Source organism: Panthera pardus, unplaced genomic scaffold, assembly GCF_024362965.1.
Source record: "Panthera pardus isolate Hobbes unplaced genomic scaffold, ASM2436296v1 HiC_scaffold_8, whole genome shotgun sequence".
Lineage (NCBI taxonomy): Eukaryota > Metazoa > Chordata > Mammalia > Carnivora > Felidae > Panthera > Panthera pardus.
The window spans coordinates 10,177,581-10,190,792 of record NW_026527013.1 but is presented as its reverse complement, the minus strand read 5'-3'; the positions used below and the strand labels follow the sequence as shown (position 1 = coordinate 10,190,792).

Sequence of the window (13,212 nt, the reverse complement as noted above, 5' to 3'; positions counted from 1 at the left end):
GTGTGAAACGCCTGACCTGAGGCTGGCCGCAGAGCTGGCTCCGTGTGGCAGGTGCGGGTGTAAACTCCCCCAGGGCAGAGGCTTCGTCTTCATGCCCCAGCGCCCAGACCCGAGCCTGGTTCAGGATGTGCTCAGCAAGGGTACGGGTGCCCTTCCGAGCCAGCTTAGCCTGCACCTTCGTCTGTGATGGCGGGAGGGGCCCCTTCCCAGGGACGCGGCCGGCAGCAGACAGAATGTGGGTGAAGCGCCTCGTGCGCCCCGCGCCATAGGTGTCAGAGAGACGGTGCCCGCTTCTGCCAGCTGCTCAGTGGCCTCAGTGGTGTCGTTTCACTTCACTGAGCCTCGGCTTCCCCATCCGCAGACAGGCCTCTTGAAAAACTACCTGGGAAGTTCCTAGCACAGTTCCTGGCACTTAGTCACTTACCAGGTGCTTGGTAGTCATTGCTTGTGTTGTGACTACTTGTAGTGGGTTTTACCGGTTAATATTACTGCCGTTGGTAGTCAAAACCAAATGTAATGACTAGTGACGAACACAACTCCTCCTGAGGTAGGTGAGATAAAGGGCAGGAAAAGAAGACCTTGATCCAAGTCGAGTCCAAAGCAAGTGGACGCCACGTGGGTGAAGAGGCAGGAAAAAAGTTACGCAGCATAGGGAGGAAAGAGGCCTACGGGCCTCCTGAAGCTGACCGCCCCCCCGGCCCCCGAGGGTGGGCCGGGGGGCACGACCCACGGAGACCTGGATGGCCCAAGCATGGGCAGCTCCGGCCTGGGGGAGAGGGCTAGCCTGAGCCCCGGGGGAGACAGGACGCGCAGTGAAATGTGTCTGGGACACGTGGGGCCGTGTGTGCCCTCGACAGGCAGGACCCAGGGGTGTGGGGGTGTAGCTCCTGGTTCCAGAAGAGGCGGGGACTGCAGTTAACAAGGGTGAGGGTAGCTAGGCCAGAGAACAGGAAGGCGGGCACTCACTCGTCCCGCGATGTTCCTCAGGAAGCTGAGCACTTCCTGTGTGCCAGGCCCTGGATGAGGCGCTGGGAAGGAAGCCAAACACTCCCCTGCGGACTCCCTGCTTGTGCCTCTAGAGAGGCGGCAGGGGAGCAAGGCCCCGGCCAGAAGTTCCTGAGGGGCCAGGGACACAGAGCCTGAAGGGGGAGCAGCCTGGGCAGCCATCTGGCCCTGCGCTTCAGAGGCTGGGGTGACCCCAGTGCTGGTGCGGGCGAGTCAGGGGAGGGTGTAGGGACCCACCGTGGGGAGGGGGCAGTGGGTGTGTGGGACTCCCCCCCCCACCACACACACACACAAACACACACACATCCAGACAGGCCCGACTAACGCTGGATTTGCCTTGCAGCTGAGCACATTCTAACCGTGCCCCTTCCTCCCCTAGGTGCGCCCGCCCACCGGGCAGCAGACAGGGAGCTCCTGGCTCCCGGGCCCCCCGGGGGTGGGGGTGCTGGGCAGACAAACGGAGCCACGGGCTTGCCCCGGGGGAGCTGGGGAGCGTGGGAGCGTGTCTGTGCCCCCACCTGCTGTCTGTGATGTTCCCCCACCCCAGCCTCTTCCTTCTCTGCCTCCGTCTCCCCCACCCGGCTCTCCGAGGCCCAGGGGCTCTGCCTGTCTGCCTCTCCGTCACTCTGTGTTCCACTCTGCCGCCCTCTCTCTCTGTGTTGGCTTCTTCTGGGTTGCGAGGGCTTGGGGGAGCTCGGCTGGACTCTAGCACGGCCAGCACAGAAAGGGAAGGAGCTCAGCATGCTGTCTCAGCTGGGGGCGCCCAGGCCCCTGGAGGCACTGAACCCCCTCCCCCTGGGCCCCTGGTTCTAGCAGGAGGGCAGCAGGCAGGGTGTGAGGGGACCCGTGTGGCTCTTCCCCACCCCCTCGCCCCTGGTGCTCCCCTAACCAGAGCCTACCTTCCAGCTGAAGCTACCCCCTCCCCAACCCCCACTGCACCGAGGGTGCTCCCACCCATCTGAGGGCTCCGTCCACCTGCCTGTTTGTACACACCCCGCCCCTCCGTGTCTCTCTTGGTCTCTGTCCTCGCGTGTCTCCCCCTCCCTGTGACTGTCTCCCCCGACACCCTCCCCAGAGGAAGGGACTTGGGGGCGGGGGCTGAGCTGATGCTACGTTTCGGGGTTGGGGAACCAGGATGAGGAAAGGAAGGAAAAGGGGGCATGTTGCCAGATGAGAAACGAAAGCAATTTAATCTTTTTTTTTTCTCTTTTTTTCTTGCACATTTTTTTTCAATTTGTTTTCTCTCTCTCTTCCGATGCTTAAAGTAGAAGTGGAGCAGAAAGGTAAACGCACTGTTACCAATGCTAACCCCTAACTCACACTTTGTTCTTACCTGTACCATACTTATGTGACCCGCCCTCCCCTCTCAGCCCCTTCTTCTCCCCACCCCCCACCCCGGGTGTCCTCCCGGTGGGGCCAGCCCTGGTGCCGCCACGGGCGACTCCACCCTCCAGACACCCGAGGAAGCTCCTCTCTGAGCACGGGCAGGACCTTCTGTCTCTCTCTCTCTCTCTCTTTCTCTCTCTGCCTCTTTTTCTCTCTTTCTGTCTCTCCCTGTCCCTCCTCCCTCGTCCCAGCCCTTGCAGGGGGGACCTGGCCTTCTCTCATACTTATTTTGCCTCCTTCAGGAGAAGTGTGTAAGCATCCAGGGCGGGAGGGGAGGGAGGGACCCCCTTGTCTGGCTCCCAGCTGGGGGCAGAGTGCACCGGGTCTCTCTCCTTTTCTTCCTGCCCCAACTTTTGTAACACGTGTCTGGCTCAGGGGAGGCGGGATGGAGGGGACACCTTTGTTTTCCTTTGGGGGAGCAGATTCCTTCTATCTCTCGGGCTCCTGGTGGCATAAGTTCCTTCTGGTTTGGCGTTTCCAAGGCCCAGAGCTGTTTTGGAGCACGGAGCACCAGTTTCCCCCACCCCCAACCCCCATCCTTGACCAGCCGGGGGCCCAGCCCTGGGGAGGGATGTCAGCTGTCCCCAGCCCTGGGAGGGCAGTCTGCCAAATTGGGGGGGAAGGGGTGGGGGTGGGCCTCGCTGTGGGGGGAGCGCGGGGTGGGTGAACGTTTTCTCTGGTTCTGAAACACTTGCAAAGCTGCAGTCAGGGTTTCTTCTGGGCTGTTTTGGTTAGAGGACCAGGGAGAGGGGGGTTGGGGGAGGTACAGGCCTGGTCTGGGGACTTCCGTGAGCACCGTAATTTCTTGCAGGGTTAACCTTCAGCAGGGGAAGGGGAAAACTCCAAGGTGGGGTGGAGCTCTCTGGCCTTTGGTGTTTTGGGGGGGGGGGGACGGGGGGGGCACACTGCCGCCGAAGAACTTCGAGGGTGGGTGGGATATTGGAGATGGCCCAGCGCTCCCCTGAATTTTGGGGGGAAATGACAGCTTTGAGGTTGGCCGCGGGCGAGCCATCCTTTCAGGGTCGCTTTTTGCCTTGAAATTACGGTGGTCTGTGGAGCATCCCTTTGAGGAAGGTGGGGCGGGGTCCCTCCGAGCTGCTCCCCTCCCCCTGCCCTCCCCCACCTCAGAGAGGCCTGGGCAGCCCGCCCAGGCCCCCGACCCTCACTGCCCCGCCACTCTCTCCCTCTCTCTCCCTGAGACACTCTTCTTACAGGCCCGGTGGTGGTTTGGACCCTGCAGCCCTGGATCTTTTCTCTTCGAGGGGGGGGTGGAGGGGTGGGGGGGAGGGGGGAGGGAAGAGGAGGTGTTGGGAGCTTGGTGCTGGGGAGGGGTCCTTGCTGTCAAAGGCCCCAGGCAGACCCTTCCTCATCTTCTCCCCCTTCCCCGGGGTAACCTCTAACCACGTTTTCCTCCTCCACACCCTTCTGACCAGGTCAGGCTCTGAGGCCTCCCACCGCCCCCCCCACACACACACAGACACATCTGCTCAGGGGCCACAGAGCTGGCAGGGGTCCTGGCTTGGGGAGAGGGGAGACCTGGGCACAGAGGAAAAAGCTGGAGGCCAGGTGTGCGGGACACAGGGCGCAGGCCAACCCCTCAGGGCACTGGGGACAAGGAGATGGTGGAGCCCTAGGGCACAAGCCAGGATCCCTCTGGTCCCTGCTGACGTCTGTGTCCCAGGCTCCCCTCCCCCTCCTAAAACGGGGTGTGCTCCTGGCTGCTTTGTGCCCGGGGACCCTCGGGCCAAGCCGTCCCTGATGCTGTGAAGGGAGGGCTGGACATCCCCCCCCCCCCCACCCAAGCCTGGTGAAGGGGCTGGACGTGGGGGAGTGAGGAGTGGTGCCTGTCCAAGACCCTCTTGCCACTGGGGCTGCCCCCCAAGCCCGCACCAGGTCCCAGCCCTCCCTGTTCCCCCTGGGGCCAGCTGCTTTGGTGACAGGCCAAGCAGGAGCAGAGAATTCACTGCAAACCCTCACCCTGGCCTGTGTGTGGGTTCGGCCAGCAGGGAGGTGAGAGGGAGGCCCGGCCATCCTGGAGGGAGGGGCGTCTGGACATCCCCACTCCTGAGTCCAGACCCCTACTGGGTCGGTGAGGGGAGGCTAGGAGTAGGTGGCACCGGGGTGTGACGGGGCAAGGGTGGGCAGGCCAGCGGCGGCCAACGAGATGCAGTTGAGGTTTTCCTCCTTTTCAGGGAATGGGGGGGTGGGGCGGGGCCCCCCACCTTTCTGACATCAGCGGTGCCTTGGTCCCTCCTCCCGAGCCGGGGATGGTCGCAGGTAAATCGGGGTCCGGGGCAGGGGAGGGGGCGGGCCGGCTGGGGCGGGCTGGGTCTTTATCCTAGCTCCTGGTTCCCTCCCTTGCCCCCTCTGAGCTGGACCTGGGACTGCCCCCCCGAGGGACCCTCAGTCGGGCCTGGGCCTTGGAGTGAATTCTCTGCTCACCCCTCTCTCCTCGCCAGCACTAACCCTTTCTTCCCAGGTGGTCTCCAGCGTGCCTCCCTTGGAGCCAGGACCTCGCCGAGGCCCCCCCACCTTGTCTCTCTTCCCTCCACGCAGCTCTCCTTTCCCCTCCCAACTCTCCCGGGAAGCCCCCCTCCTTTCCCATGTCCCCCAACCTCCCCCACCCCTGTGCACCAGTGTCAGTGTCTGCTGCTGAGCAAACCCCATGAGAGACCTTGCCGGCTGGGGGCAGGGCGGGGCACCATCAGGGAGGGGCTGGATTTTTCCAAAAACCCTTCCTCACCTGCTGATTTCGTGGGTACTGGGTGGGGGGTGGGGATACAGGCTGCATCGGGAACCCTGGGTGCCTCCTCCACCCTGGAATAGGGGGGCACTCCTGACACCCACTGTGGGTACGGAAACATCACTCTACCTTGCAATTTTTGTGGGGGGTTGGGGGGAGAGGGGAGAAAGAGTTCAAAAAAAAAAAATCTGTCCTGGTGTGGTTGGTGAAGGATGGGACCCTCGACCCATAGCTCTTCCGTAGGGGGCTGTGACAATGGTAAAGGAGCAGGGCACTGAGTCCCTGGAGCCTCAAAGCCACCAGTGGCTTCAGTGAGGAGATCTTTCCGCCCCCACTTAAGGCACACGAAGACGACTCTGGGAGGGCTCTTGCCAAACCCTTTATCCCCAGCCTGTGGGGTCTCTAGCAGCCAGGGAAGGAGAGGGGTACCACCACCCCACGCACTAACCCTGCTCTTAATGGCCTCCAGGGTTGACCTCTCCAGGGAGAGGGGCAGCTGGGCAGGGCAGGGGTCCCAGCCCGGAAACCCCCTTCCCATCACCAGCCCTACCAAGCAACCGTGACTGCAGCAGCAGGAGGGGACAGCCTGGCTACCCCAGGCCGCGTGACCAACTTGCCTCTCTCTCTCCCCCTCCCTCGCCTCTGCGCCTCCTCTCCCCATGTCTTCCCCGCCCTCCCATCCGCCCGGCCCAGTCTTCGTGTGCCCAGGGACCCTGCAGAAGGTGTTGGAGCCCACCTCCACGCACGAGTCGGAACACCAGTCTGGCGCCTGGTGCAAGGACCCGCTGCAGGCGGGCGACCGTATCTACGTCATGCCCTGGATCCCCTACCGCACGGACACGCTGACCGAGTACGCCTCGTGGGAGGACTACGTGGCCGCGCGCCACACCACCACCTACCGGCTGCCCAACCGCGTGGACGGCACGGGCTTCGTGGTCTACGACGGCGCCGTCTTCTACAACAAGGAGCGCACGCGCAACATCGTCAAGTACGACCTGCGCACGCGCATCAAGAGCGGGGAGACGGTCATCAACACGGCCAACTACCACGACACCTCGCCCTACCGCTGGGGGGGCAAGACCGACATCGACCTAGCTGTGGACGAGAACGGGCTGTGGGTCATTTACGCCACCGAGGGCAACAACGGGCGCCTGGTGGTGAGCCAGCTCAACCCCTACACGCTGCGTTTCGAGGGCACGTGGGAGACCGGCTACGACAAGCGCTCGGCGTCCAACGCCTTCATGGTGTGCGGGGTCCTGTACGTGCTGCGCTCCGTGTACGTGGACGACGACAGCGAGGCGGCGGGCAACCGCGTGGACTACGCCTTCAACACCAACGCCAACCGCGAGGAGCCCGTGAGCCTGGCCTTCCCCAACCCCTACCAGTTCGTCTCCTCCGTGGACTACAACCCTCGCGACAACCAGCTTTACGTCTGGAACAACTATTTTGTGGTGCGCTACAGCCTGGAGTTCGGGCCGCCCGACCCCAGTGCGGGTAGGCTTGGCTGCCCTGGGCTCTGCCTCCTTGGTTGCTTGGCGTGGGGTGGGGGTGTACTGCGTGCTGAGAGCGGGGAGGTCAAAGCCAAATAGCACGGGACAGAGGCTGGTCTCAGCCTCTCGGTTCGTCGTCACGGTTTATGGGGCGGGGATCGTTCCTGCCTTTTTACGTAAGGTGCAGAAACTGAAGCACTGGGAGGGTAGTAGGGGCGTGCTTACTTCTCTGCCGGTCTATATCCAGGGCTCTGCGCTCCTAACCACTAAGTCACCCCCCACCGCCTGTCCCGTTCCAGGGGCCTGGGCACTTTGGGCCCAAAATCTTGGGTGAAAGCCTGGGGTCAGTAAAGCCGCCAGGACTGAGTGTCCCTGGGCAGTCTCATTTTGCTCTCTCAGCTGCCCTCAGCCAGCTCTGAGCAGCCCCAGGGAGCCCCATCTAATCCAACCTCATTGGCAAAATGGGGATCTGAGGCCTCCACCGGGATTCGGCCAGGTCACAGAGGCCGGAGAGTGGAACGGGGATGGCAGGTGGCTGTGTTGTGACATCCTCTTCCTGGCCTGTGCTCTCTGGTTGCTCTCTCACACCTCAGGGTACACTCAAGTGAATTTTTACTGCCTTTTGATGTTTCTGGTGGTCTTGGGGGTAGAGAGAGGCCAGGGGAAATCTCCCAGACCCAGTGGGGACCAGGACATCCTCCCACTTTAGGGAACATGCTAGAATGCCAGAGACCCTGTGCCTGGGCACACCACGGCAGGACTCCGGGCACAGGGGTGACTCTGCCTTGGATACCCTCTTCGCTTCCAGGCCCAGCCACTTCCCCACCTGTCAGCACGACCACCACAGCCCGACCCACACCCCTCACCAGCACGGCCTCGCCCGCAGCTACCACCCCGCTCCGCCGGGTGCCCCTCACCACACACCCTGTGGGTGCCATCAACCAGCTGGGACCTGACCTGCCTCCAGCCACAGCCCCAGCTCCCAGCACCCGGCGGCCCCCAGCCCCCAACCTGCACGTGTCCCCAGAGCTCTTCTGTGAACCTAGAGAGGTGCGGCGGGTCCAGTGGCCGGCCACCCAGCAGGGCATGCTGGTGGAGAGGCCCTGCCCCAAGGGGACCCGAGGTGAGTACAGAGGCTGTGGCCGCCTCACTGTGGCTGGCCTGGGGAGTGGCCAAATCTGGTCTGGCCGGGGAAGGGGTCGGGAACGTGTCCGCCACTCAGCTTGGCCCAGGCACACTCCCTTGTTCACGTTCCACACCCAAGCATGGGCTTTCTGAGGACAGGGGTCACGCCTGACCTCTGCAGCTGTGCTCTCAGGGCACAGGAGCAGCTCAGTGAGTCCCCCTGCCCTGTCCCCTCTTGCAGTGCCGGGCAGGCCGTGAAGGGAGCCCACAGGAGGTGACTTGGGCCCTGGAGCAGCCAGTAGCAGCAGCACAGAGAGCAGCTCGAGTGCCCTGTGGTGGGGGGGGGGGGGGGGCGGGGGGGCAGGGGGGCAGGGCCCCATCCTCCAAGGGGAGCAGTCTAAGGGGAGGGTCTGAAGAGGCTTCAGGGAGAGGGAGGGCTTCCAAGATGGACTTTGCTAGAAAGTTCCATTTCTGGTGGGCAAAGATGGAAGGAGGAGGAACCAAGAGGGGGAGCTGAGAAGTGAGGGGTGGCTTATGTCACCTCAGAGTGATGTCTCTCTTGACTGTCCGGCCCTCTTCATGTCTGGTCTTCCGTGTTTCCTTCACCTACTTGTTCTCCTCTGTTATCTCTTTTCCCTGCTGTGGCCCCTTCTCCTCTCCTTCCCTGTGGCTCCCTTCTCTGTTCCTGTCTGTCCCTGCAGGAATTGCCTCCTTCCAGTGTCTACCAGCCCTGGGGCTCTGGAACCCCCGGGGCCCTGACCTCAGCAACTGCACCTCCCCCTGGGTCAACCAGGTGGCCCAGAAGGTACCAGCAGCAGCTGCCCCTTCCAGACTGGCACATTTGCTTGCACACTGGGCCCTGGGTGGCCGGGCACGAGGCGCACTGGGGGCAGTAGAGCAACTGGGGAGACAAATAGGCCGGCAGGTCTGGGAGCCAGGACTGTGTGGGGTCCCCTCCCTGGCCTACTGCAGGAACAGAGACGGACGGGGAGGGCAAAGAGGCCAGAGAGCGAGGGAGGGAGGAGAGGGGCCAAGCAGGCTGGGCATGTTAAAAGGGAACATGTGGGAAGCAGGATGGTCTCTGAGGTAGCCGGGGGCCCCTACTCCCACCTCACACAGATCAAGAGTGGGGAGAACGCGGCCAACATTGCCAGTGAGCTAGCCCGTCACACCCGAGGCTCCATCTACGCGGGTGACGTGTCCTCCTCCGTGAAGCTGATGGAGCAGCTGCTGGATATTCTGGACGCCCAGCTGCAGGCCTTGCGGCCCATTGAGCGCGAGTCAGCTGGCAAGAACTACAACAAGGTGGGGCGTGGCAGGGGGGCCAACAGGGTGGGGCAGTGCCCTGAGGGTTCAAGAAGAGCCAGCCTGGTACCTCCAAGCTGGACTGCCACCCATGGTGGTCAGAGAGGACCGGTCCTAGGCATGTTGGAGCTCCCTCTCGAGTTGCCCTGGACGGTCCTTAGGGTTGGGGGTCCCTTAGGAATAGGTCTTGCTCATGGCCCAGCCCTGGGTCGGTAACAGCTGCGGAAGAGCAACCTATCTGGGGCCCAGACGTGTCAGCGTGGGGGTGGGGGGGGAGGAGGGAAATGACAGCACCTCTCTCTCTTTTCCCAGATGCACAAGCGGGAGAGAACCTGCAAAGACTACATCAAGGTGAGGCCCAGAGGGCTCCTGCTGGCCAAGGCCGAGCAGCAGGGGAGGGAGAGCTGGTGAGACAGCCCTCATGGCTCCTGGGCACGCCCCAGGCAGCACTGGGGAGGGAGGCTGAGAGAAGGGATGCAGAGCCCAGCCCAAGGAACTGGAGGACGTGGGGGGAATCACAATGCCACCCCCTCGCCTGTGTAGGCTGTGGTAGAGACTGTGGACAACCTGCTGCGGCCAGAGGCTCTGGAATCCTGGAAGGACATGAATGCTACGGAGCAGGTGCACACAGCCACCATGCTCTTGGATGTCCTGGAGGAGGGTGCCTTCCTGCTGGCCGACAATGTCAGGGAGCCCGCCCGCTTCCTGGCTGCCAAGCAGAATGTGGGTGAGTGCTGCGGTCATGACCAGGGCAAGTTCAGGTGCAAATCTTGAACTGTGAGGGCTGTAGCCCAGAGACCATGGGGGATGCCCTGGCCTTGGGCCTCTTGCCATAGCTGGGCCTCTGGACTGGGGACAGACCGCAGCCACATCTGTCCTGCCATCCCGTCCCCACAGTCCTGGAGGTGACAGTCCTCAACACCGAGGGCCAAGTGCAGGAGCTGGTGTTCCCCCAGGAGTACCCAAGCGAGAACTCCATCCAGCTGTCCGCCAATACCATCAAGCAGAACAGCCGCAACGGTCAGTGCCCGAACCCTGGGCTGGCATCCCTGCTTCACTGGCAAAAAACATCAGTTCTTAAATTTTAGTGGTTTTGAAGAATCCAAGAAAAGGGTGGGACCCACAACACACAAGACTGTCCTATATTCAAGCTAGCATAATATTTCAGGGGATTCGTGGAGTCCTCCCTCCCACCCCCACTCCCCCCCCCAAAGCCCCACAGCACGGGAACTTTGCAGTCTGCCGGGCTCACTCCTGTGTGAAAGCAGTCTACTCTCATAGCTCAGGGAGGTCTGTCCCATTTGAGACTAAGGCTCAGAGAACGGGGATTTCCTCAAGGTAACACAGCAAATGAGGTGGGGCTGGGGACACTGCCCTGTCATTTGGAACCGTTTACAACTAACTGAACAACGGTACACAGAAGGGCTCCCCAAGCCCCCCTCACCTGGGCCACAGCCTGGCTCTGGAGGTCCTGCTCTGGAGGTCCTGCTGGCCGGTGTGGCTGGGGGGGGGGGGGGGGGGATGCTGGCCGAGGACTGATGGCTCGCCCTGCCATGCCCATCGTCCCCAGGTGTAGTCAAAGTCGTTTTCATCCTCTACAACAACCTGGGTCTCTTCCTGTCCACCGAGAACGCCACAGTGAAGCTGGCAGGTGAAGCAGGTACAGGTGGCCCAGGCGGCGCCTCCCTGGTGGTGAATTCGCAGGTCATCGCGGCGTCCATCAACAAGGAGTCCAGTCGAGTCTTTCTCATGGACCCTGTCATCTTCACCGTGGCCCACCTGGAGGTGAGCTGAGGCATCCCCCTCCCTCTGTGGGGGTCCCACCACCTTCCATGTCCCCAGCCTGCATATTCTCCCCACTCTGTGTTCACCCACCCCAAGAACAAGTTACGATCCCTTTCCGGGACGCCGGTCCCCCGGCCTCCACCTCAACAGCTTGGGCCATTTGTCCCCGGAGACCCCAGACTGTCACCTGGAGCCCCGGCCCCTTTTCTCACGCTTGTCACCATCCCGGGAGCTGGGTGTGGGGGCTGGAACGGGGTTCCCTGGACCTGACTTCCCGGCCGCCACCACCCGACAGGCCAAGAACCACTTCAATGCTAACTGCTCCTTCTGGAACTACTCGGAGCGTTCCATGCTGGGCTACTGGTCAACCCAGGGCTGCCGCCTGGTGGAGTCCAACAAGACCCACACCACGTGTGCCTGCAGCCACCTCACCAACTTCGCCGTGCTGATGGCCCACCACGAGATCGTAAGCTGGCTGGCGCTCCGCTCCTCTGGGCAGGCCCACCTGCTCTCCTGGCCTTGCATGGCAGAGAGAGCACTGCACGGCCAGTGCAGGGAAGGCCAGCTTCGTGGGCATGTGGGCAGGAGGGGGGCCAGCAGTCTTGCCTGGGGCATGAGGCCGTATGTCCGGTTCTTTCTGGTCACGGTCCCACCTTCTCCCTTCTCTGGAGAAGCAAGTCGGTGTCACCTTCGTCATCTCTCCACAAGCCTTCCAGAGCATGAGGAAGTGAGCGTGCCAGTCGCAGAAGGGTGGGGGCCGGCGAGCTGGCCAGGGGGCAGAAGGCCAGATGGGCAGCACTGGTGGTGCCCGTGACCTATGGCCTTGCTCGCCACTAGTACCTGGCTGAGCCCAGAGCGAGCCTGGCTACATAAAGGCCACAGGTGCTGAGTGCCGCCCCCCCCCAATCCCCCAGTACCAGGGCCGCATCAATGAGCTGCTGTTGTCGGTCATCACCTGGGTGGGCATCGTGATCTCCCTCGTCTGCCTGGCCATCTGTATCTCTACCTTCTGCTTCTTGCGGGGGCTGCAGACCGACCGCAACACCATCCACAAGAACCTGTGCATCAACCTCTTCCTGGCTGAGCTGCTCTTCCTGGTGGGGATCGACAAGACTCAGTATGAGGTGGGCTGGGGCTCAGGGACAGAGGCAGGCGGGAGGAGAGGCGGCGCCGTCCCGGGTGGCTCCTCACCTGTGGTCCCCGTCCCCGCTGCCCCCAGATCGCCTGCCCCATCTTCGCTGGCTTGCTGCACTACTTCTTCCTGGCCGCCTTCTCCTGGCTGTGCCTGGAGGGTGTGCACCTCTATCTGCTGCTGGTGGAAGTGTTTGAGAGCGAGTACTCCCGTACCAAGTACTACTACTTGGGGGGCTACTGCTTCCCGGCACTGGTGGTGGGCATCGCGGCTGCCATCGACTACCGCAGCTATGGCACCGAGAAGGCGTGAGTGTTCCTCCTCTCTTCCCCCCACCCCCACCCCGACAAGTCTTTCCTCCTGCCTGGCTCTCTGCTCAGCAGTACCTCTTAGGCCAGGACCCTCAGGGCACTGGCCTCCCTCCTCCTGAGAACTAAGGCCACAGCAGAGTCCCTGGGGACTAGGATTGGGGAGGGGGGAGGGCTTTCCCGCCTCTTGTCTACCCCAGCCCCACTTCCTTTATAGCTGCTGGCTCCGAGTGGACAATTATTTCATCTGGAGCTTCATCGGACCAGTCTCCTTTGTTATCGTGGTAAGTAGGAAGGTGGTACCCGCCAGTACCACGTCTCCGTTCTTCATGCAAGCTAGCCTTGACCCCTGAGCACCCCCCACTCCCCCCGAGCCTTGAGAGGGCTGGTTTGACCACCATCGAAACCGAGCAGCCAACCAAGAGGACAAGAGCATAGCAGGTCCGTAAAGCTCCAGCACCGAGGCCCATCCATCCAGGCACTGTGATTTGAGCCCCTGCCTGTGTCAGGTGTGGGCCCTGTCCTCCCAGCAGCAGGAGCCACATTAACAGTTGTTACCAGTCAGCAGACACCTGAGCACAGGTACATTGGCAGAGGCAGCCCTGAAGAAGGAGGGTTGAGACGAAGACTTGGCCAGGAGCTCACAATGGGAGGTGGAGGGACCCCTAGCCTAGCCAGTACCACGTGTAGCCTAGCCCCTCCCCTTGTCCCACCCCCAGGTGAACCTGGTGTTCCTCATGGTGACCCTGCACAAGATGATCCGGAGCTCATCTGTGCTCAAGCCCGACTCCAGTCGCCTCGACAACATTAAGTGAGCAACCCTTCTGCACACCCCTGACCCTGATGTCTCCATACTGGGCCCGGCCTCTCCCAGGGCTTCCTAAAATGTGGTGCTCTCACTTTCAGTACCACACGATGTGATTTTAAAGACAA

General features: G+C 62.3%; 1 protein-coding gene across 3 annotated transcripts in view; it reads left to right on the top strand.

Moving 5' to 3' along the window:
- Window positions 1–13,212, top strand: part of ADGRL1 (adhesion G protein-coupled receptor L1) — a 46,009-nt gene that overhangs the window by 25,760 nt on the left and 7,037 nt on the right. Inside the window, exons 3-16 of one of the 3 annotated variants that reach the window (XM_053897217.1) lie at window positions 4,584–4,668; window positions 5,828–6,628; window positions 7,433–7,747; window positions 8,451–8,554; window positions 8,869–9,054; window positions 9,367–9,405; window positions 9,598–9,781; window positions 9,952–10,074; window positions 10,625–10,839; window positions 11,135–11,305; window positions 11,754–11,963; window positions 12,059–12,279; window positions 12,497–12,563; window positions 12,999–13,090. In XM_053897217.1, coding sequence (XP_053753192.1) covers window positions 4,584–4,668; window positions 5,828–6,628; window positions 7,433–7,747; window positions 8,451–8,554; window positions 8,869–9,054; window positions 9,367–9,405; window positions 9,598–9,781; window positions 9,952–10,074; window positions 10,625–10,839; window positions 11,135–11,305; window positions 11,754–11,963; window positions 12,059–12,279; window positions 12,497–12,563; window positions 12,999–13,090 — 2,813 coding nt within the window. The remainder of the gene's footprint in view (window positions 1–4,583; window positions 4,669–5,827; window positions 6,629–7,432; window positions 7,748–8,450; window positions 8,555–8,868; window positions 9,055–9,366; window positions 9,406–9,597; window positions 9,782–9,951; window positions 10,075–10,624; window positions 10,840–11,134; window positions 11,306–11,753; window positions 11,964–12,058; window positions 12,280–12,496; window positions 12,564–12,998; window positions 13,091–13,212) is intronic. The other 2 variants (XM_053897216.1, XM_053897214.1) reach the window with 2 other exon arrangements.